General features: G+C 50.3%; 1 protein-coding gene across 1 annotated transcript in view; it reads right to left on the bottom strand.

The window, feature by feature from the left end:
- The window catches only part of LOC134042044 (serine/threonine-protein kinase pim-1-like), a 49,903-nt gene that overhangs the window by 13,398 nt on the left and 18,508 nt on the right, over positions 1-17,997 (bottom strand). The window contains exons 2-6 of the mRNA XM_062489118.1: positions 6,159-6,293; positions 6,022-6,072; positions 5,424-5,793; positions 5,026-5,202; positions 4,680-4,750 (exon numbers count right to left, since the gene is read on the bottom strand). Coding sequence (XP_062345102.1) covers positions 4,680-4,750; positions 5,026-5,202; positions 5,424-5,793; positions 6,022-6,072; positions 6,159-6,293 — 804 coding nt within the window. The remainder of the gene's footprint in view (positions 1-4,679; positions 4,751-5,025; positions 5,203-5,423; positions 5,794-6,021; positions 6,073-6,158; positions 6,294-17,997) is intronic.

Raw genomic sequence — 17,997 nt, 5'->3', positions numbered from 1 at the left:
TGGTTCGGTGACAGTTTGTGTGGAGATGCTGGTGGCACTTTTGGTTCCTTCTTCCTGGATAAAAGTCTGTGTAGAGACGGATGCTGTTGCTTTTCTTTTGGCTCTTTTCTCCTTTGTGACAGTCTGTGCAGACATGGACGCAGTAGATTTGTTTCTTTTTTCCTCTTCCTCAAGAATACGCTGCACTATACCATGTAGTGTTTTGTTTCTAAGCATGTTGCAGGCTGTGAAGGCTGTGCAGAGAAGACAAAGCAGAACTAACAACAATATTATGCTGTCCTTGGCATCCAGAGAGAACTCAACATTTCCAAAAACTGCTGTGCCATGCCTGAAAGATTGGAAAAAATCATCCTTTTCCCCTCCCCCCAGGGGCTGGGTGCGATTGTTGAGACCCCAGATGTAGCAGCCTAGACTAGGACAAACAAACAAAGTTGAGTATATATTCCGAATGATGTTCATTGCCTCAGAGGTTATCATGCAATAGACATAATAGACCAATAAAGCAATTTTTATACCATACCCTGGTCTACACAGGAGCATTACAACCGGCAGATAGTTCCCCATGTGCGGAAAAATATAGAGAGTAAGATATAAAACCCACGTAAGCATGTTGAGAATCATGGTGAATAGGTGGCTGGCAAAATTCAAAATTGTAATGCTGACTTTTTTCTCAGTACCTTCTTGCCCCACATTGGGCGCCAATAAATGTACTGGTTTGAAAAGCAAAACCAGTGAGACTTCAAGTCAGTAATACAATTTTTAATAGGGAAGAGGAAAAAAAGAAGAAAAAAACAAAATACATGCAATAATAAAAATAAAACCACTGACAGAGTCAGAATACAACCTGATACCCTGTCAGTCAGGGTGCTGGTGCAGTTTTCCTCCAAAGGGTCCAGCGATGATGTGGATAAGAACCTGGTTCTTCCTCTGGAATCCAGTGGAGAAAGGCTGCTTTTGGCGTTCTAAACCTCAGTTTTTATCTAGGTAGGAAAGGCTTGGCTCATCCTCCTGGCTGGAGCATCTCCCAATGGGATGAAGTAATCTTATCAGTTCTACAGTAGGACTCAATGGCCCATTAACAGAAGATACTTCCCACAGAGATAAGGATGATCACCCTTATCAGTGATGGCCCATCAACAGAAGACATTTCCCACAGAGATAAGGATGATCACACTTCTCAGATGGTAATAGAATATGTATGTTGTATTGTAAACCAGGACACAATCACAGAACCCTCTCCTGCCCCGGCAAAATATTAACTTTTTCACTGCCCAAAATATGACTTTACAAATACTTTATTCTCTGTCCTGTGGAAAAAAAAACCAGAGAACCAAAATGATAATATGTACAAAAACAGCACAAAAAACACCAAATTCAAAGTACGAGAAGAGTCAAGTCTCAGCTGAGGGAAGGAAGACATAGACTGAAATTCTTCCCTTTTTTTTATGCTACAGAAAAGCAACCCTTGTTTCCCTATAACACATAAAAAATATGGGGTGGATTAAAGATTCTAACTCTAGATGTAAGAAGAAGCGTTGGTGTTAAAATAAACCAATGTTAAAATTGCTGTAAGTGCCCTAGGTTTAAATAGTGAAAAAACCCCTGCTTCTCCCTAGGGAAGAAGAAAAACACCCTCTATTTTTAAAAGTGGAGTAAGCTTTTTTTTCAACTATTATAATCCTTTAAGTGTGCCTCATAAGTTGATATGGTCGTCAGTATTAGTTATGAATTAAAATGTTAGTTGAGAAAAAAAATATTACATAATAACCAGATCTCTATCCTCCCTGACGGCTAAACACTAGAACAGCAAGACCACCTAAAAATGGTTTCTTATGAAAAACCTCTATAGGCTGAAGAATCTCCTCTCTGAAAGAAACAAGTAAATGACTATTTTAGAAATGGTAAACTAACTGAGTTGTTCTTTGTATGCTGTCAATGCAAAAAAACCAAATGTGTGGAAAGAAGAAGAGTAGTCTGAAGTTTTATTCTAACTTTTCTTCTTCTTTTTTCCCCTATAGTTTCTGGTAATAAAGTTTGTCTTTGTACCATTTAAAGCTAAGCCTGTTTTATCTTCCTCCTAATCCTATCTCACAACTAAAAACGTTCAAATTAACAATCCAAAACCACTACACTAAAGCAGTATCTCCACCCAAACTCAAACTGAACCCAAAACACCCCACTGTGGAGACCCTAAAAGGCATTCCCTAGTTAGGAAGACACGAGAGGCTTCTCTCATAGCAAGCCCTGTTCTGTCATGCCAATGTAGCCCTGTTCTGTTCCCTGGGCCAGCCCCCTGCCCTCTCCCTGTCTCTCAGGCTTTCGGTCACTCCCACCCTGTTTCCCTGTTGGCTCCCATGCCCTAACCCCACCTTTGTGCCACCCCCATGTCCCCTGGTAAGTGCTCCCTGATGCTCCCCCTGCCCAGGACACCCATCTGCTTCAACCTGGACCCTCACCCCGACGTTCCCCTTTGTCTTTGCCTCTGACCCTGGACTATCCACGCAGTGGCTGAAATAAGCATCTCCGTGGATCCCATACAAAGGCCCTTGCTGCTCCTTTACCTGCAACCATCTTAACAGCTATCCAGGCTACAACACCTGGGGAGACAAAGGAGACAAGAAGGATGTCCCAGCTTCCAACATTTCTTTTATCCCTACAGTAGCTGTACTCCAATTACTGCATACGAGAGTTTTACTTGATCCCTTTAATGCCAAGGGACCATGAAGGACTTGAACCTTGTTCAAGTCCAGCCTTGCCTGCCTATTTTGGAGTGGAGGGCAAAGATGCAGACAACTTTGGGCGGGGGTAGAGCTGAAATTGCATTTTGCTGCTTCTGATTTCCTCCCTGCTTTTGCAGCAGAGGGACATCTTTGTCCCTGCAAACCACTCCCCTTTCCAAGTGAAATGTGGGCCTGGCTACCAACTCCAGGTTCTTGAAGAGACTGCTGCGGTTGGCAACAGGAATTGTTGCTGAACTTTTTGTGTTACTTAAACCCCCCCACCAATTCCACCAAGTGGATGAGGAAAGAGGCAAAGAGATTTCGGTGGAAGAAGGGTGCCAAAAGCTTGAAAAAAGGATGAAAGAAATGCTCCGATGATGATGATGATGTTAGTAACAAGAATGATTTATTTTTGGCAGCAAATGAACACCCGCTGCCGTCCAGCCCTCCCAGACTGGCAGGTCGAGCGGTGCCGTTTCCATGGCATGAGCTGCTGGTAGCCTGGGGACAGAAACCAGAAAGCCACGGTCAGTGGCAGCAGGCTCCTGTCCCCCCTGTCTCACCACGGCCTGTGCTCAGGCCAGGCTGCTGGCTGTGCTCAGAGCCCAAACCTCCCAGCCCATTCCCTCCTTGTTAGAGGAGAGCAGCGTGGCAGGACACGCTCCACCTCTTCTGCTCAAGCATGGCACAACAACCTCCTCAGCAGCTGCAAGAGCGACATTCTCGTGTGCCTGCTGCCGTTTGCCCTAAGCCCTTCTGCCACCCGAGCTGTGGAACCGGGTACCCACCTCTGGAGACCGGCTGCCAGGAGAGGAGCCGATCACACACAAGGTCCTCATCCTTCTTGCAGGGACGTCCTTGCACACCGTGGACCCTCCCCGGGGAGCACCAGCATGGGACGCACTCCAAGGACGGTGCTGGTGCTGCTCCATCTGGTCTGGACACAAGCTGCAATCTTTCTGGAAAAAACAAAGAACAATTGCATGAAAGTCATTTCAAAACAAGACCTGGAAACAAGAAAAAGCACCAAAGGTTGTCACCGTTTCACGGGCCTGGGGAAGGTCTGACCGCTCTTTATGATACTAAAATCTCTTCAGTGGTGGGGAAAAACCCTACCTTTCCCACCTGTATGCCCACCCCTTCCTCAAGGGCCTGCAAAGCAGAGCAGCTGGGCCATGGCTAAAGAACCCGTCCCCCTCTGCTGCTCCCCATCCACACGGATGGACGCTTATGTCAGGCCGGATGCCCCCACCCCAGCCTGTGCCATGCTGGCAGGAAGAAGCTGTGAGCGAGGCCAGGAGCCGGCTCCCCTTCCACAACATCCATCCCCTGCCCCACCAAAAAGCAGCTGAGCAGTTGGCAGAAAGATTAATATTGTCCACTGCCACCCCAAGGGGAACCTCCGGCACGTGGCCAGGCTGAGCCCTGCCATGCCTGGAGGCACGAGCATCCCCCCACCCCTGCACCGCCTGGGGACTCATCTTGATTTCGTCGGGGTGCAGAGCGTGTCCTCTAGGAAGGGGCTGCAACCAAAGCCCATCAGCTTTGCCCTGCCAGTGGCCAGCTCGAGAACGGCGTTCTCCAGCTCTGCGCTGATCTCCAGAAGAACACGCCAGATGTGCCTTGGCTCGCGGGGACATCACGAGGCCATTGAGCTGCAGGGGGATGTTTCCCCTTTTCCACTCTGTGGCAACTTCACTGCACTGTGCCACAATTTCTCCAATAGGATGGGGAGCCCTGAGCCGCTCCCTCCACAAATCGCCGGGGACCTGAGGAAGCACCTCCTTGGCTGTGCTCTCTGCTCCATGCCAGGGCCACTGGGAAATGCTCTGGGGAATTCTTTGAGAGCCACGAGACACGAGCAGCTGCTGCTTGCGGGCATCCTGGATCCTACTGTGCAGAGGGATGGATCTCTGCTGTCTCCTGGGCCAGGTGGGGCTTCTGCACCCAAGAATGTTCTAAAAGGTCATCCAAGGATGGCCTGTCTGCAGGGTCCATGGATAAGCACCACCTGATCAGGTGCTGGCACTCTGCAGAGAGAAACCAGAAACTGCTGGTCAGCTCCTGTCCATGCTCTCCCAGATTTCACAGTGCCCACAGCACACTAAAGAGTGCTCAGAGCTGTTCGCACAGCTTCCCATCCATCCTCTCTTCTGGAAGAGAGCAGCAGAAGCACACGTGCCGCCTCCTCCAGCTCAGCCCAGGAGATGAACCTCCTCCCCAGCTGCAACAGCAGGACACTTATGTGCCACCTGCCCTCTCCCAAAGCCGTTCTTGCTCCTGTGCCTTGAAGGCTCATCCCCACCTTGAGACACCCGGGGCGGGAAGAAGAGCTGTCCCCGGACGATGTCCTCTCTGCTTTTGAAAGGAAGGTGCCTGCACACCAGCTGATAGAGCAGGATGCCCAGGGACCAGATGGTGGCTGGCTGGCCATGGTAGCGGCCAAAGAGGATCCACTCCGGTGGGTAGTACTCCCGCGTTCCTATGGCACACGGGCACAGCTCATCAGGCCAATGCTGATTGCTCCCTCCCTCCCAGCCAGCTCCTCAAAAGCCAGCCCCAGCTCCTGCCAAAATGCAACTTGGCTGCAGCCGGCTGAAGCAGCATTCCCCCTCACTCCCTCCCTCCCTCCCTGTGTGTTCCACCTGTGGAAGCACAGGGGAGAAGCTCCACTGCCCGGCTGGGCCCCGGCTTTGGGCTCACCGGCCATCTGGGTGTAGAAGGTGTCCTGCAGGATCGTGCCACAGCCAAAGTCGATGAGCTTCGCCTCGCCGGTGGCCAGGTCAATGAGCACGTTCTCGGCCTTGATGTCGCGGTGCAGGACGCCGCGGCTGGTGCAGTGCCGCACGGCCCCCAGCACCTGCCGGAACAGCGCCCGCGCCACGGGCTCTGGCAGGAACCCCCCCGCGTGCAGCAGGTGCCAGAGGTCCTGACAGCGCTCCGGACGCTCCATGACCAGCGCGAAGCCGTCGGGCAGCTCGAACCAGTCCAGGAGCCGCACGATGCCGCGGAAGCCGGGCCACGACGCCATCCAGAGCAGCACCAGCTCCAGGGGCACAAGGGCGCCGTCGTGCTGCGGGGGAGCCGCCATGCCGTCAGCGGCGCCGATGCTGCGCTCGCCTTCGCCACCCCCTGCCCGGCGCCACCGCAGCTCCCATTGCCCATGGCCCGGGACGCTGCGCGGCCCCCGCTCGCTCCACGCTCGCTCCCATCGCAGCGTCCCGGCTCCCACCCGGCCGGGCCTGGCCTTACCCCGCCCGCCACGCCCCGCCGCCTGCTCCCGCTGGCCCCGCTCACTCACCAGCCGCGCCCACTCCAAGACGCGGTCCCGGGACACTCGCTTGATGGCCACCTGCAAGCCAAGGCGAGCGGAGGGCTCAGCTCGCCGCCCGCCGCTCGCCGCCCCCCTCCCCGCTCCGAGCCGGCCCCGTCTCTTACCGGAACGCCGTCGGCGAGCCGGGTCCCGGCGTAAACGCTGCCGAAGCCGCCGCTCCCCAGCAGCGGGCCCTCCCGGTACAGCTGCTCCAGGGGAGGCTTCTCCGCCCGTGCGGACGGCACCGCGCTCTCGGCATTCTGCCTGGGGCACCCGCCCGCCCCGGCCGCCGCTGCTTCCCGAGCCGCCCCGGGCTCCGGCGCCTCGGGGCCGGCGGCCGAACTGCCGGGCGGCGAGGCTCGCTCGGGGGAATGCGCCGGCGGCGGGGCGGGAGCCGGGCGGCTGCGGGCCAGCTGTGGGCGGAACCGCGGGAGGGGCCTCGGTCGGGGCCGGGCCAGCGCCAGGGCCCGCGCCAGGCGGAGCCAAGAGACGGTGCTGCTCCACCACCGCCACCAGTGCAGCGAGGAGCTCGTCCACAGGCTCTTCAAAAGGTGCCACAGGCGGTACGGACTGAGCCCCGCGGAGGCGGCACCGCGGCGTGCCCGACAGGGGCGGGCAGGGGGCCGGCTCGCCCACGGCCGCCTTGCGGGGCGCGGCATGAGCCGGGCTGGGAGAGGCGCAACAAGGACGGGACTGAACGGGATCACAGGGAGTCTGAGAGGGAGAAGGGCACGGAGGGCGAGCGGGAACTCGAGCGGAAAACCGATCGAAAAACCGATCGAGAGAGGCGCTGCTGCTGCTGCTGCTGCTGCTGCTGCTGCTGCTGCTGCGGAGCCGCCGGAGCGCGCGGCCGTTCTGCCGTTGCCTCCGCGAACCCAACGGAGGAGCCGCCGCGCGCCCCGTGGAACACAGGAAACAAAGTAAGAATAAATGAAGCTAATTCCTATTAGAGAAATAGCCAAATAAAGCAGTGGAGGCGTAAAGAAGACTGTTGGCTTGTGGCTTTCTTGTTTGAGTGAGATGAAGCATTTTGTGGGGAAGAATTGCCTCTTCTGACAATTTTGCCAGTGTGGGCTGGAGCGGAGCTTTTAAATTTCAAGTAGCAAAGAGAAATCGTGTCAGTATTGTCATCCCTTTTCATTCTCTGCTGAGACACTTGCAGGCTGCCCAAAGACATCGTCTGCAATATGGAACTTGGACCCAAATGGATTGTTAAGTGTGTCTGGATGTCACCAAATCTATGGGAATGACAAAAACTCTCCAGCAATATTTTTAGTGTTAGAGAATCTAGGAACAATGATATTCTGACCACGATGTTGTTCTGGCCGGGATGTGAAACAGAAATAATTTAATCCACACGTAGCCCTGGTGTGCACAGAAATTTTGTTTGTTTATTTCCTGTCAGTGTTAGTGGCAGAAGCATCCATTGCTCAGTTTGGGAAGGCTGACCCCTGACATGGACTCTCCTCAACTGTGTCTCTGCCTCTGACACTAGAGAACACTGAGTGCCTTGAGAGCTCGTGTTGCCTGTGGAATGCTCCAGCTGACTGCCACCAGAAGCTGTGGACATTCTTTTGGTATCTGATGCAGAAAAGGAGTTCTCCATAATACCATGCTACTTAAACCCACATTGGGATGCGGCTGTGTAGTGGCTCACCATGGAGCAGATTGCCTGCTTTGTCACTGCCAGCCCTGCTGATCCTGCAAGGGACCCTAGTGTATCCCATGCCTGTTTTGCCTGCATGCAAAGCTTGCCTTGCCTTAGTAGTGTGGAGTAAATAGAGAAGTAATAAAATGGACAATTAAACAAGTTACTTTGGAGGAGATCCTCCTGCTTTCACACATCAGCCCTGCACCTCATGCTCCGTATCCTAGTTTGAATGGACAGGTGTGTGCTAGGGAGAAAGCAGGACCTTCCCTTGAAATGGAGAAAGTAAAATCCTTCCCACTGAGTCAGTATAATTTTGAAATCAAGAGGTTCTCAGGGAAAGATAGGGGGACAGGAAGAACAGTTCTCTACTAAATATACAACAAGGCCAATCTAAACAACAATAACTATGAAATTAACAGGAACCCAGTCACAGTTCCTTTGGTTGTGTGCTCTTTTCCCCCCTGGTGCAGTTACCATCGCCATTGGCAGTGAGCTCTGGCAGGTTCCCAGTGGACAGGGCAGGTGTGTGGATCCCTGCACAGCTGCAGGAGAGCTGGGGGTGATGGCAGCTGTGTCCCAGATGGGAAGGGTGGAGGAGAGACTCTGCTCACGAATCCTTGGAGCAGTGTCGGTCCCGGTGCTCCAACAGGATGCTTGGAGATAGCAAACTGAAGCAGGACAGCATCCTGGCAGGGGTGTGAGGTCCAACACCAGAAGAGGCAGCTCCTGGCACTGGGATGGCGCGGTGAGGTTTTCCAGCTGCCTTCCTCCTTCCAGAGCCAAAAAGGGGTGAGTACCAGTAACTGCCCCCCCACCCTCCTTTACCTGCTTCGAATCTCGTGGCCTTGGCCTCCTTCCCCCCACTGGCCCCACCCTCCCAGAGAAACTCACAAAATCAGGGAAGCTCTCCCTTCCCCATCTCAAGGTCTCAAGGACCTGGCCACCCCTAGCATGTCAGTGGGAAAAAATATAAAACTATAAAATATAAAAAAACAAAACATACCACCAAAAATATACACAATAAAAAATATAACAACAAAATTATTAAGATACAATCAAAATATATTTATTGAAACCTACAGATAACTATCAGAACATATGTACATCTGGAACTATACAGGCTAATGCATAAATCCATGTCTTCAAACGCTCTTTGGATAGGCAGCAGCTTCTTCCTGGGCTTGGAGGAAAGAGCTCTTCTGGACAGCAGGAAAGGACTTTGTGGGTAAATGCACAAAAGAATGTCCAGAGAAAACTTGGTGGAAACACAGGAGCGAGGCAGGTCTGCAAAATGGAGACACAAAATGTAACAGAGGCTGCAATGCAAACCTAAAGCATCTGAAGCTCCATATTTCATAGAACACATTTCTTGGAAATTCATAAATAGCTGCACAGTGAAACATTCTCCTACCATCACCCTCTGGAGGCAGGCCAGGGGCACACCCTGAGCCACTTCCACAGAGCTCCCAGGGGAACTCCCTGGCCTCTGGGCTGCCCTGGGACAGCAGGGAGCCCAGAGCCCTGTGCTTCCCAGCAATGGCTCAGCTGCACATGCAGCCTCCTGCTCCTCTCCCTGCCCCACAGCTCAGCAGCCCTACAGCTCCATGGGGCACTGGCAGCAGCACAGCTCATGGCAGGGGGCACCTGCAGGGCACAACTGCTCCCTGCCAATGTGCACAGGCTCTCCAGGCTGGCACAAGACCCTTCCTCCCGCCAGAGAGCGGCCCAGCTCCCACCTTACCTCTGTGGGAGGCTGAGCCATGCTAGTCCTTCACTTTGTCCTCAATCCAGACTGTCTTCAGGCCCCTGAGCATGCCATGACTAGGAAGGGCAGTGGAGAGAGCAGGGGCAGATGCACACCCTTCCTGAGTATTTTGTCATTTCTGGCCCAGCTAAAAGGTCAGAAGCGCAGGTGTCCATCTCAGCACTTGGTCAACTTGCTGGAGAACATCAAGCCTTCACCAGCCCAGGATGTTGGAGAGGTTTTCCTGGACATGTGGGGGCTGGCTGGCAGCACGCTTCTTCAGCTTGGTGCCCATCACCTCGTAGAGGGCAGAGGCGAGCCTGGTGACCACCGTGCGCACATTGGCGCTGCGGACAGGCAGCGCCTTGTTCTCCAGGAAGGACCAGAGCACGGGCAGGGCGTAGCGCTGGACCACTTCAGGGCTCCTGGCATAAACCCCTTCCACAAGCACTGCCGGGACAGAGACACAAGCTTCTGAAACAACAACCTTAATGCAAACAAGGATCCACCTCGAGATTTGCTTCTTGGAAGCCTCTCTGGCTAAGAGCAGTGAAATAGCACACAGAGCCCAACGATCCAGAAATGGCCAAAGCAGCTGATCCTCCCCAAAATAGAACCACCAACACCTCAGGAGTACTGTCTCCAAACAAATACTTGCACCTGTGGCAGAACTTGTACCTTTACTGGATCATTTCACAAGCTGTTTCAACATCAAGAATGACTAAAATGTCAACTTCCCTTTCATTTCCATTAGGAAGTTGTCTAAACCCACACTGAAGATTTGGAAATGCACCATGGAGATTCAATTGAAAGGTTTCTAAGAAAAAGGACAATTCCATCTTTGTGACCCTTGATGTCAAAGTGCCAGAATCCAATCTGGCTCTTCCCTTTGTTCAGTGGCACACAGCAAAGGGCACTATTAGACCACACTTCCAAACTCCAGCCCACCAGACATGGGTGCTGCTTGACAGCTGGATTAGAAACATCAGTGACTAGCTGCTGTCTTTGGCACAATGCTTTTGTGCCTTCCAACAAACAGCTGCTTCAAACCTCAGGGTGTCTTAGGTAATTACCCAGACCTCATTGCTGTGGCATTTGTGCATCTCCACATTTTAATGTCATTCCCCCTCCCAATGTTAATGGCATTTTTCTTGCAATGTGCACTGCAATAGTAGAATGTAGAGAGAAAAATGCAACACAGATGAATGAAATTTAACCACAACACGAGTGTCTTCTCCCTTTCTCTCTGAAGCCTTCTCCCTGCTCAATTTCTGGACTGAACTTTGTCAAACACAGACAAAACATTGACAACCAACAGGCTCCTTGCATGGCAGATGTGGCTGAGACATCAAAACCTGAAATGCTCTGGACACCATTCATATTTTCTGATCAGGCAAAATGTTATGCAGTAACCACTTCTTATTCTGTGGTGGAAGAGACTTCATTTTCTCTATGCTCGTAATCCACCAGCAATCATCAATATTTAAACAGTTCCTGAAAGTGCCCAAAACCAATTCTGCCAAGCAGGAAAAGGGTTATGGCATCCATTTCAAAATGGATGTTAATTTCAGTTAAAATCCAATTCAAGACATTGGTCACAATGGAACTTGAGAAAACATTGTTTGTTCCCACTAAATCTCAGAGAGAACATCTGCTCTTCCTAAAAGAGTCCTAATTTATGTTTATTTCCTTTATTTGAAGAAGAGATCAAAATATCTCCAAAACTAAATTCCCTCTTCCTAGACATCTACTTTATTCCAATGCCCTTTCAAGCGCTTTTGACATTCTCAATCACCGAACACTGAGCATTTGAGATTGCTGAAGAAGACACAACATCTATGAAACCTTGCATTTAAAGATGCTGGCACACTTAGCAGTGCATTTAGACCCCGTTAAAGCAAGGCTGTAAATCATCTTGTCCACTATATATAGAGATTATCACTTTTCCATTCCTGGGCTGTTGCTGACATAGCAAGCTCCTCTGAGGAATCAATTATCAGCTGCATTTGTAGCATTTTGGACAGCACTGACACAGGAAGACACTGTTTGCACACCCTGAAATGCTCAGTCCAATGCCACTTTGACAGCACAGGCAGGGAGCCTCAGCACTCTGCTTCTGCCCCTCTGGCCCCAAAGGCTGCCTTGCACCAAATCCGTGCCCCTAATCTGGGTGCTGAGTTTTGACCTAAGCTGTGACCCCCAGGCACTGCAGGGTTCAGTCTCAAAACTTTTCAAGAGCAAGATGAGAATTCTGTGAGGACAAAAGAAACGGATTGCCTGAAACAGCACTTGCTACATTTTCCCTGAAGGACCAGAGATGACACTGAGCTCCCAAGAGAAGAGCCAGCTCGGGTATTTTTAACCCCTCCCTTTCCTGGAGGTGGGCTCTGAGATGCCCCAGTGAGAGCTCGGCCCCAAGGCCGAGCGCCACCCCCGTGCCAGGTACTGCACACCTCTGCAGCAGCCAGGGAAAACCTGCCAAACACAGCTGCCATGGGCATTGGGCAGGAGGGACAAGCTCACCACCTCCTGATTTGGAGCAGCTACTCTACTGTCTATTGCCAGGAATGCCCTGGAAATGCTCCCTGGAGAGACCTCTTGGCTTAGCAGAGGCCATACCTGTGATACGCTCTGTCACATCCAGCAGAGCTTGGCCACTCAGCTGACTCCATTGGTGGCTGAACTCTTTCATCAGTGCTACTTTATCTACAAGAGAAACACACGTTTCTGCTCACTCTTCTGAGGTCCTAGGAGAAAGGAGAGTGGGGAGGGGAAGGGCAGGGGCAGCCCCAATTTATAAAATCAAGTAATTTTCTGCTGATGTATATCTTTCCTTCCAGCCTACTTGAGGGGGGTTCAAATTCCCAAAGAAAACCTCTCCGTTCACATTTGTCAATGCAAAGTTGTCTGCTGGACCTGGAGCTACGTTAAACATTTCAGATCAAGGACCTCAAGAGTTCAATCACACGTAAGCAGTGAAAAGGTTTTGAACTCCAGAGCAAACAGGAAGAAGCCCAGACTTGGGATACACAAAGGCACAGAGTCAGGCAGTTCAGGAGTTCACAGAGCAGCTGAGGTGGAGAAAGTGGAAACTCCCCTTGAAGATCTGCCTCTTCAACACTCCATTTGTCAGGCATATTTCTCCCGAGCAGCATTTTCAGTGCTGACATAAATCTCTGTGACAAAGGAATTTAGAGCAGTCCTTGCCTGTGTAGGTAATTGCCACAGCCATCCTGCTCCATGAAAACAACATGTGGAACAAGACATCACTGACAGCTGTATTTCTATCTGCTTGTTTTAAGGAAATGCACTTGGTGAATCATAAGTGTCCCATTTGAAAAAAGAAGACAAATGGGAAAGGTGGAACGGAGGCAGCTACTGCCTATAATGTGGAGCCTTCCAGGGGGCTGCTCTGCAGAAGCCATGATGGGCCAGTGTCCCTTCATGGCAACAGCAAAGCTGTTCATTTGGGAAATCTAATGGGGTCCAAGCAATCTCCAAAATCCCCTTTGCCTCTGAATTGTAGCAAAGCTGTAGTCCAGGACCTCCTCTCCAGACAAGCAGCACAGAGCCAAGGGCTCCTGGCACTTGTGGGAAATGCTGATGCACATTCAAGCCTCTTGGGGGACTGGTGCCTAAGGACTGCACCCCCACAGCTTCTGGTGGATGTCAGCTGGAGTGTTCCACGGGCAACAAGAGCTCTCATGGCACTCAGTGTTCTCTTGTGTCAGAGAGGCAGAGACACAGTTGAGGAGAGTCCATGTCAGCCTTACCAAAATGAGAAACGGATTTTTCCAGCGCTTTCACAGCTGCAGCATGAACCCCGGTATCCTTTGAGTTCAGGCTCTTTAGTATTCCTTCCACTAAACGGACAATCACGGGGTTCAAGGCATCTTCCAGGATGGCTATCATTTCTGCCAGCACGTCCAGCGCCATCTGCTTCACTCTCTTGTGCGTGTCAGATATTCTCAGGACAAAATGATCAAAAATCTGTGAAGAGAACAAGCAGCAGGAAAGGTGGATTAAAATGTCCTTGTTTGGAGAGGGGATGTAGAAATGAGCATTCAATACCCGAGAAGGTTACACACCATCTTTACCAAGTGCAATAGAGACAAGAATGGAAACGAGTAGCCACAGTTGTGTTTGTGCAAGACAGGATGGAGTTTGGAGAAGTATGTCTGTAAAAACATTTGGGTTATACCAACCCAGCCTGATACTTCTCTTCCACATCCAAACCCATTTTTCATCAAGAGAAGAATTGCCATGCTTTCAGTGGCTGGATTCCTTTCATTGAACCCAGCTGGGAGTAGGAGACAGCAAAGGTTAGGGCAGTGGAAAATTCTGTCATCATGTGATGAACAACATCAATAGGCACCTGCCAGACAAATACAGCTGGACTGAAAGAACTTGTCCTGCATGCTGGACCTGAATTAAATTTGTCTGGGTAAGAGGGACCAGCCTGTCCCAACAAGGCAGGATGTAGTGCCAAGACAGACTGAATTAACTTCATTGCTACAGGCTTGGGAGAGGAGCTGAAGGGAAGGAACAGTGAAGATACCCTACATACTTGGACAATGTTTGTGCTGATGAGCTTGGGGCTGTTTTTGCACAGGTCTAGGAGGAGTGCCACTCCTTCCATCCGTGTCTCAAACCCCTTGGCTTCCAGGAGATCATCAAGCTTCTGGAGCATCTCCATTTCATCCACAGCTGGAGGCAACGTGACCTGGACTTTTGGATGGTGTAGGAGGCGTCCATCCGAGGTCGACTTCACCCTGGAAAATAAAAGCAAATGATGGCTTGTTGGTGATAATACCTGCAGATAATTGTGAGCAAAACATCCAGAGGTGCTTTACTCATGATGTGATTTCAAGCTAGAGAATCATGAGGCTCTGAAAACAGCATGGACTTCAAGACAATCATTACGGGAGACAATCTACAAATATTATTAATGCAGATATAGGCATTTTTATCAAAGAAAATTTGTAGGTTAAGGAAAAAATCAGTGGCACAGGCCATCTCTCCAGAATGATCTTCCTGAGGAAGAGAAATGTCAAGCTTGTTGTGTGCTTTGTCACATCTAACAAAAGTGCTCAGTACCGTTGACTAGAAGGAAATGTGGCCTGGGGCTTCTTTGAGACATGGCTCCTCATCTTCACAGGGCTCTTGACACATGGGCGTTCACCCTTCTGCTCTTCCATCCCCTACAAGGACACAGAGAAACCCCACCAACATTTCGAATATAGAATAGGAAACTGTCTGCTTAAAAACACAAGTTAGAACCAGGATCACTGCTACCAAGTCTTAGGGAAATATTTGCAAACCGACAGAAGGAAACAGACCAGAGATTCAGTGATGCCAACTCTTTGTTTGCAATAGCCCAAGGCAGGTTATGGGTGCTGCCATAGTGAGCAGCAGTTTAAACTCCCCAATTCATGAGTCTCGAGCATAAATGGCAATAATGGAAACTGGTAGGCACCAAGAGTTCTTATAGGAAAAAGCAGAAAAATTAGGACTCTTTGGGGTGGACCAATTTTGTTGGAAGGTGATTTGGTTCAACACTCGCTCTCCCTGTTTGTGCACAAAGGGCACGCTCCCTTCTATAACGTAGATAAAAACAATGAAAGTCCCCCCAAGACAAATGATTTTCCTCTGGATGCTGCTGGATTCACCAAGCTTCTTCCAGCTCCACAGGGCTTGACAGCAGGGCAGTATTCCCAAAAGACAGACGGTAATTGTAGCAATTAGGATTGACTGGGACATCTGCTGCAGTTTTGGAAATTCTCTTGGCACTACTGCTTCCAGTGTCTTTTGCAAAGACTCTGTTCTCCTCAGAAGCACTTTTCTCACTTCATTGCTTTACTGGGAGCAGAGCAGGGACAGCAGGGTGGGGAGTTATGCTTAAATGTAAACCCACTTTCTCCTCTTCCCCTTTCCTCTTTGTGACCAATAGTCAAAATATTCAAAGCCCCACTTTTCCCCTAAGAATATCAGTTCCTTTGTGGTCTGCAGATGAACAGGCTGGGGATTAACAGCTCATTCCCAGGAGCAAAATGATTGAGCAGAAGGGGAATGAGATAAAGACAGATTAGGTATGTTTGATGTCCTATTAGCTGTGGCTATACTTGCACAAAGGAGACATTTCTCCTGCCAAGCACTTACTTTCTTCTTTATTCTTCTCAGAATATCTTCCAGGTCACAGGCAGGAACGGATCGCTCCAAAAGCATTTTACATTTTGGATGATTTATCAACATCTTCACCATCTCCTGTCCATAATTCCTATGGAAGGAAGGAAGGAGGGAAGGAAGGAAGGAGGAAGGGAGGAAGGGAGGAAGGGAGGAAGGGAGGAAGGATTCCAGGAAGGAAGGATTCCAGGAAGGAAGGAAGGATTCCAGGAAGGAAGGATTCCAGGAAGGAAGAAAGGAAGGAAGGAAATCGAACAAACAAAGGAAACCTGTTAACCGAAGAGGCTGAAATTTAGAGGTCATTGAGCCACAGACAACAGCATTCTAGAAAGCTGCAGAAGAGGTTTAGACAGACTGAATACATTAGCCCTGAAATACTTCTAGAAAAGTTTTAAGTTAACAAGAAAGATCTGCTTTGGGTCTTTCAGTGATGAACATGAGGCAACATTTTGGCTCTGTGTTGTGCACCTAAGATCAAACAAAACTGTTTGACTGCCAAATCTGAGCTCTTTTGATCTCAGGAAAGAATCCTTCAAGTCACAGGAAGTTGGCAATGCTCCTTCTTGCTGGACAACCTCAGCTTACCCACTACAGTCATTTCCCCAGGTAATCCAGAGCAGTGGTCACAGCACCAAGGCTGACAGAGCTCAAGAAACGTTTGGATGATGCCCTTGGGCACATGGAGTGACTCTTGGCATGTCCTGCACATGGCTGGCAGCTGGACTCCATGGCCCCAATGGATCCCATACAACTCCGGGTATTCCATGCCTCTATGGCCCTTATCCACACCGTGAGGTAACTTAATATTGCCTTTCGTTTCCACTCTTTTGTGGTTTTACCTTTCTAGACAGACACAAGACAGTTTTCCTGCGTGAGGAGGTGAAATGAAGATGGTTACCTTGTGTCCTTGTGGCAGTCCTGAGCAAGCGTCCCTGCCGCGTGCGCCAGCCTCTCAGCCCTGGGTGTGCCTGCGAGCTTCGTGACTCCAATTTTCTCCATCAAGGACAGCAGCAGTTGCGCCGCACACTTCCGCACCTGGGCGTGGCGGCTCCTGGCAAGAGGAGAGCAAACACTGATGCACAGGGAGAAGGAGCAACAGCAGCACAGGCCTTGGCCAGAGCGTGCTCCCTGCCACTGCTGCGGGAAGGAGGCCTGGCTTCTCCCTGCAGCTTCAGACATCTGTAGAAGCTTCTGTCCTCAGAGAAACTCAAATTAGCATTGGACACAAGGACTGTCTGCAAGGAAGACGAAGGAATTCAGTCTCCCTGCACTACCTGATATTCAGTGTCTTTGCCACAATTTCCACTGAGAAAGATAAAAAAATAGATTACATATGAATTCTTTAGAAATGAAAGACCATTCATGCTAACCTATCAGAGGGCACCCATTACACAGAGCTGCAGCAGGACTGAGGCTCATTCCAGCCATTTATCCCCAAATCTGCAGAGCTTTGGAAAAATACAGATGCAGAGAAAACACACTGTGGGCCGTGAAGTTGCAGAATATGCAGCAATGCAGCCTGTTTCTTTTGTGAGGATTGGCAAGGGGTACATCTGAATGTTTTATCCTATTGCAAAGATGGGGAAAGTGTGGCAATCAATTTACCCAGATTGTCCAGTTCTAGAGAGTGTCTTTTGATAATTATCAGGCTCAGCACAAACACTTAAGGCAGCATTTGCATCAGCTATTCCATAGTAGTGGGCCTGTGAAGGTGTATGTGCAGTGATTCATCATCTCAAGGCTAACATGAAACACCAGTTTGATTAGAAAGTAGAGCTCTATGGCCAGGACAGTCATTCAGGACTCCTTTTGGCAGGAGCTGCACCTGCTGTGCAGGCTGTGTCACAGCCAGCACATTCTCCCCTAGGTGCTCCATACCCCAGCAAGTACCCTCCTTATTTCTCCAGTTAATGGCATCATGAGGATGCATGTTTTTTCCCAGGGCCTCTGTGCTTAGTGCAGTGAAATATCAAAGAGCACTCATAGCTGCAATTGCAATTGTCCCTCTTCCCACAGAAGCACAAGGCTCTATCCTTAGCCTTTGCAGGCACTTGCACTTCCCCACCATTCACCACATCTAGGCAACTCTGACAGACTGGGAGGACTCCAGGAAGCAGCGGGAAGATGAGTCAGAAGAGGTTTAGGTTGCATATCAGGAAAAGCTTTTTCACCCACAGGGTGCCTGGGACACTGGAACAGGCTCCCCAGGGCAGTGGTCAACAGCACCAAGCCTGACAGAGTTCAAGCAGCATTTGGACAACAATCTCAGGCACATGGTGTGACTCTTGGGGTGCTCTGTGCAAGGCCAGGAACTGGATTTAATCATCCTCATGGCCTCGTCCAACTTCCCATGTTCTACAGTTCTGTGATTCTGAGAACTCATAGG

The sequence above is a fragment of the Cinclus cinclus genome, chromosome 3, assembly GCF_963662255.1.
Source record: "Cinclus cinclus chromosome 3, bCinCin1.1, whole genome shotgun sequence".
Classification (NCBI taxonomy): Eukaryota; Metazoa; Chordata; class Aves; order Passeriformes; family Cinclidae; genus Cinclus; species Cinclus cinclus.
The sequence above is the reverse complement of the archived record's forward strand: the minus strand, read 5'-3'. Positions and strand labels throughout refer to the sequence as shown.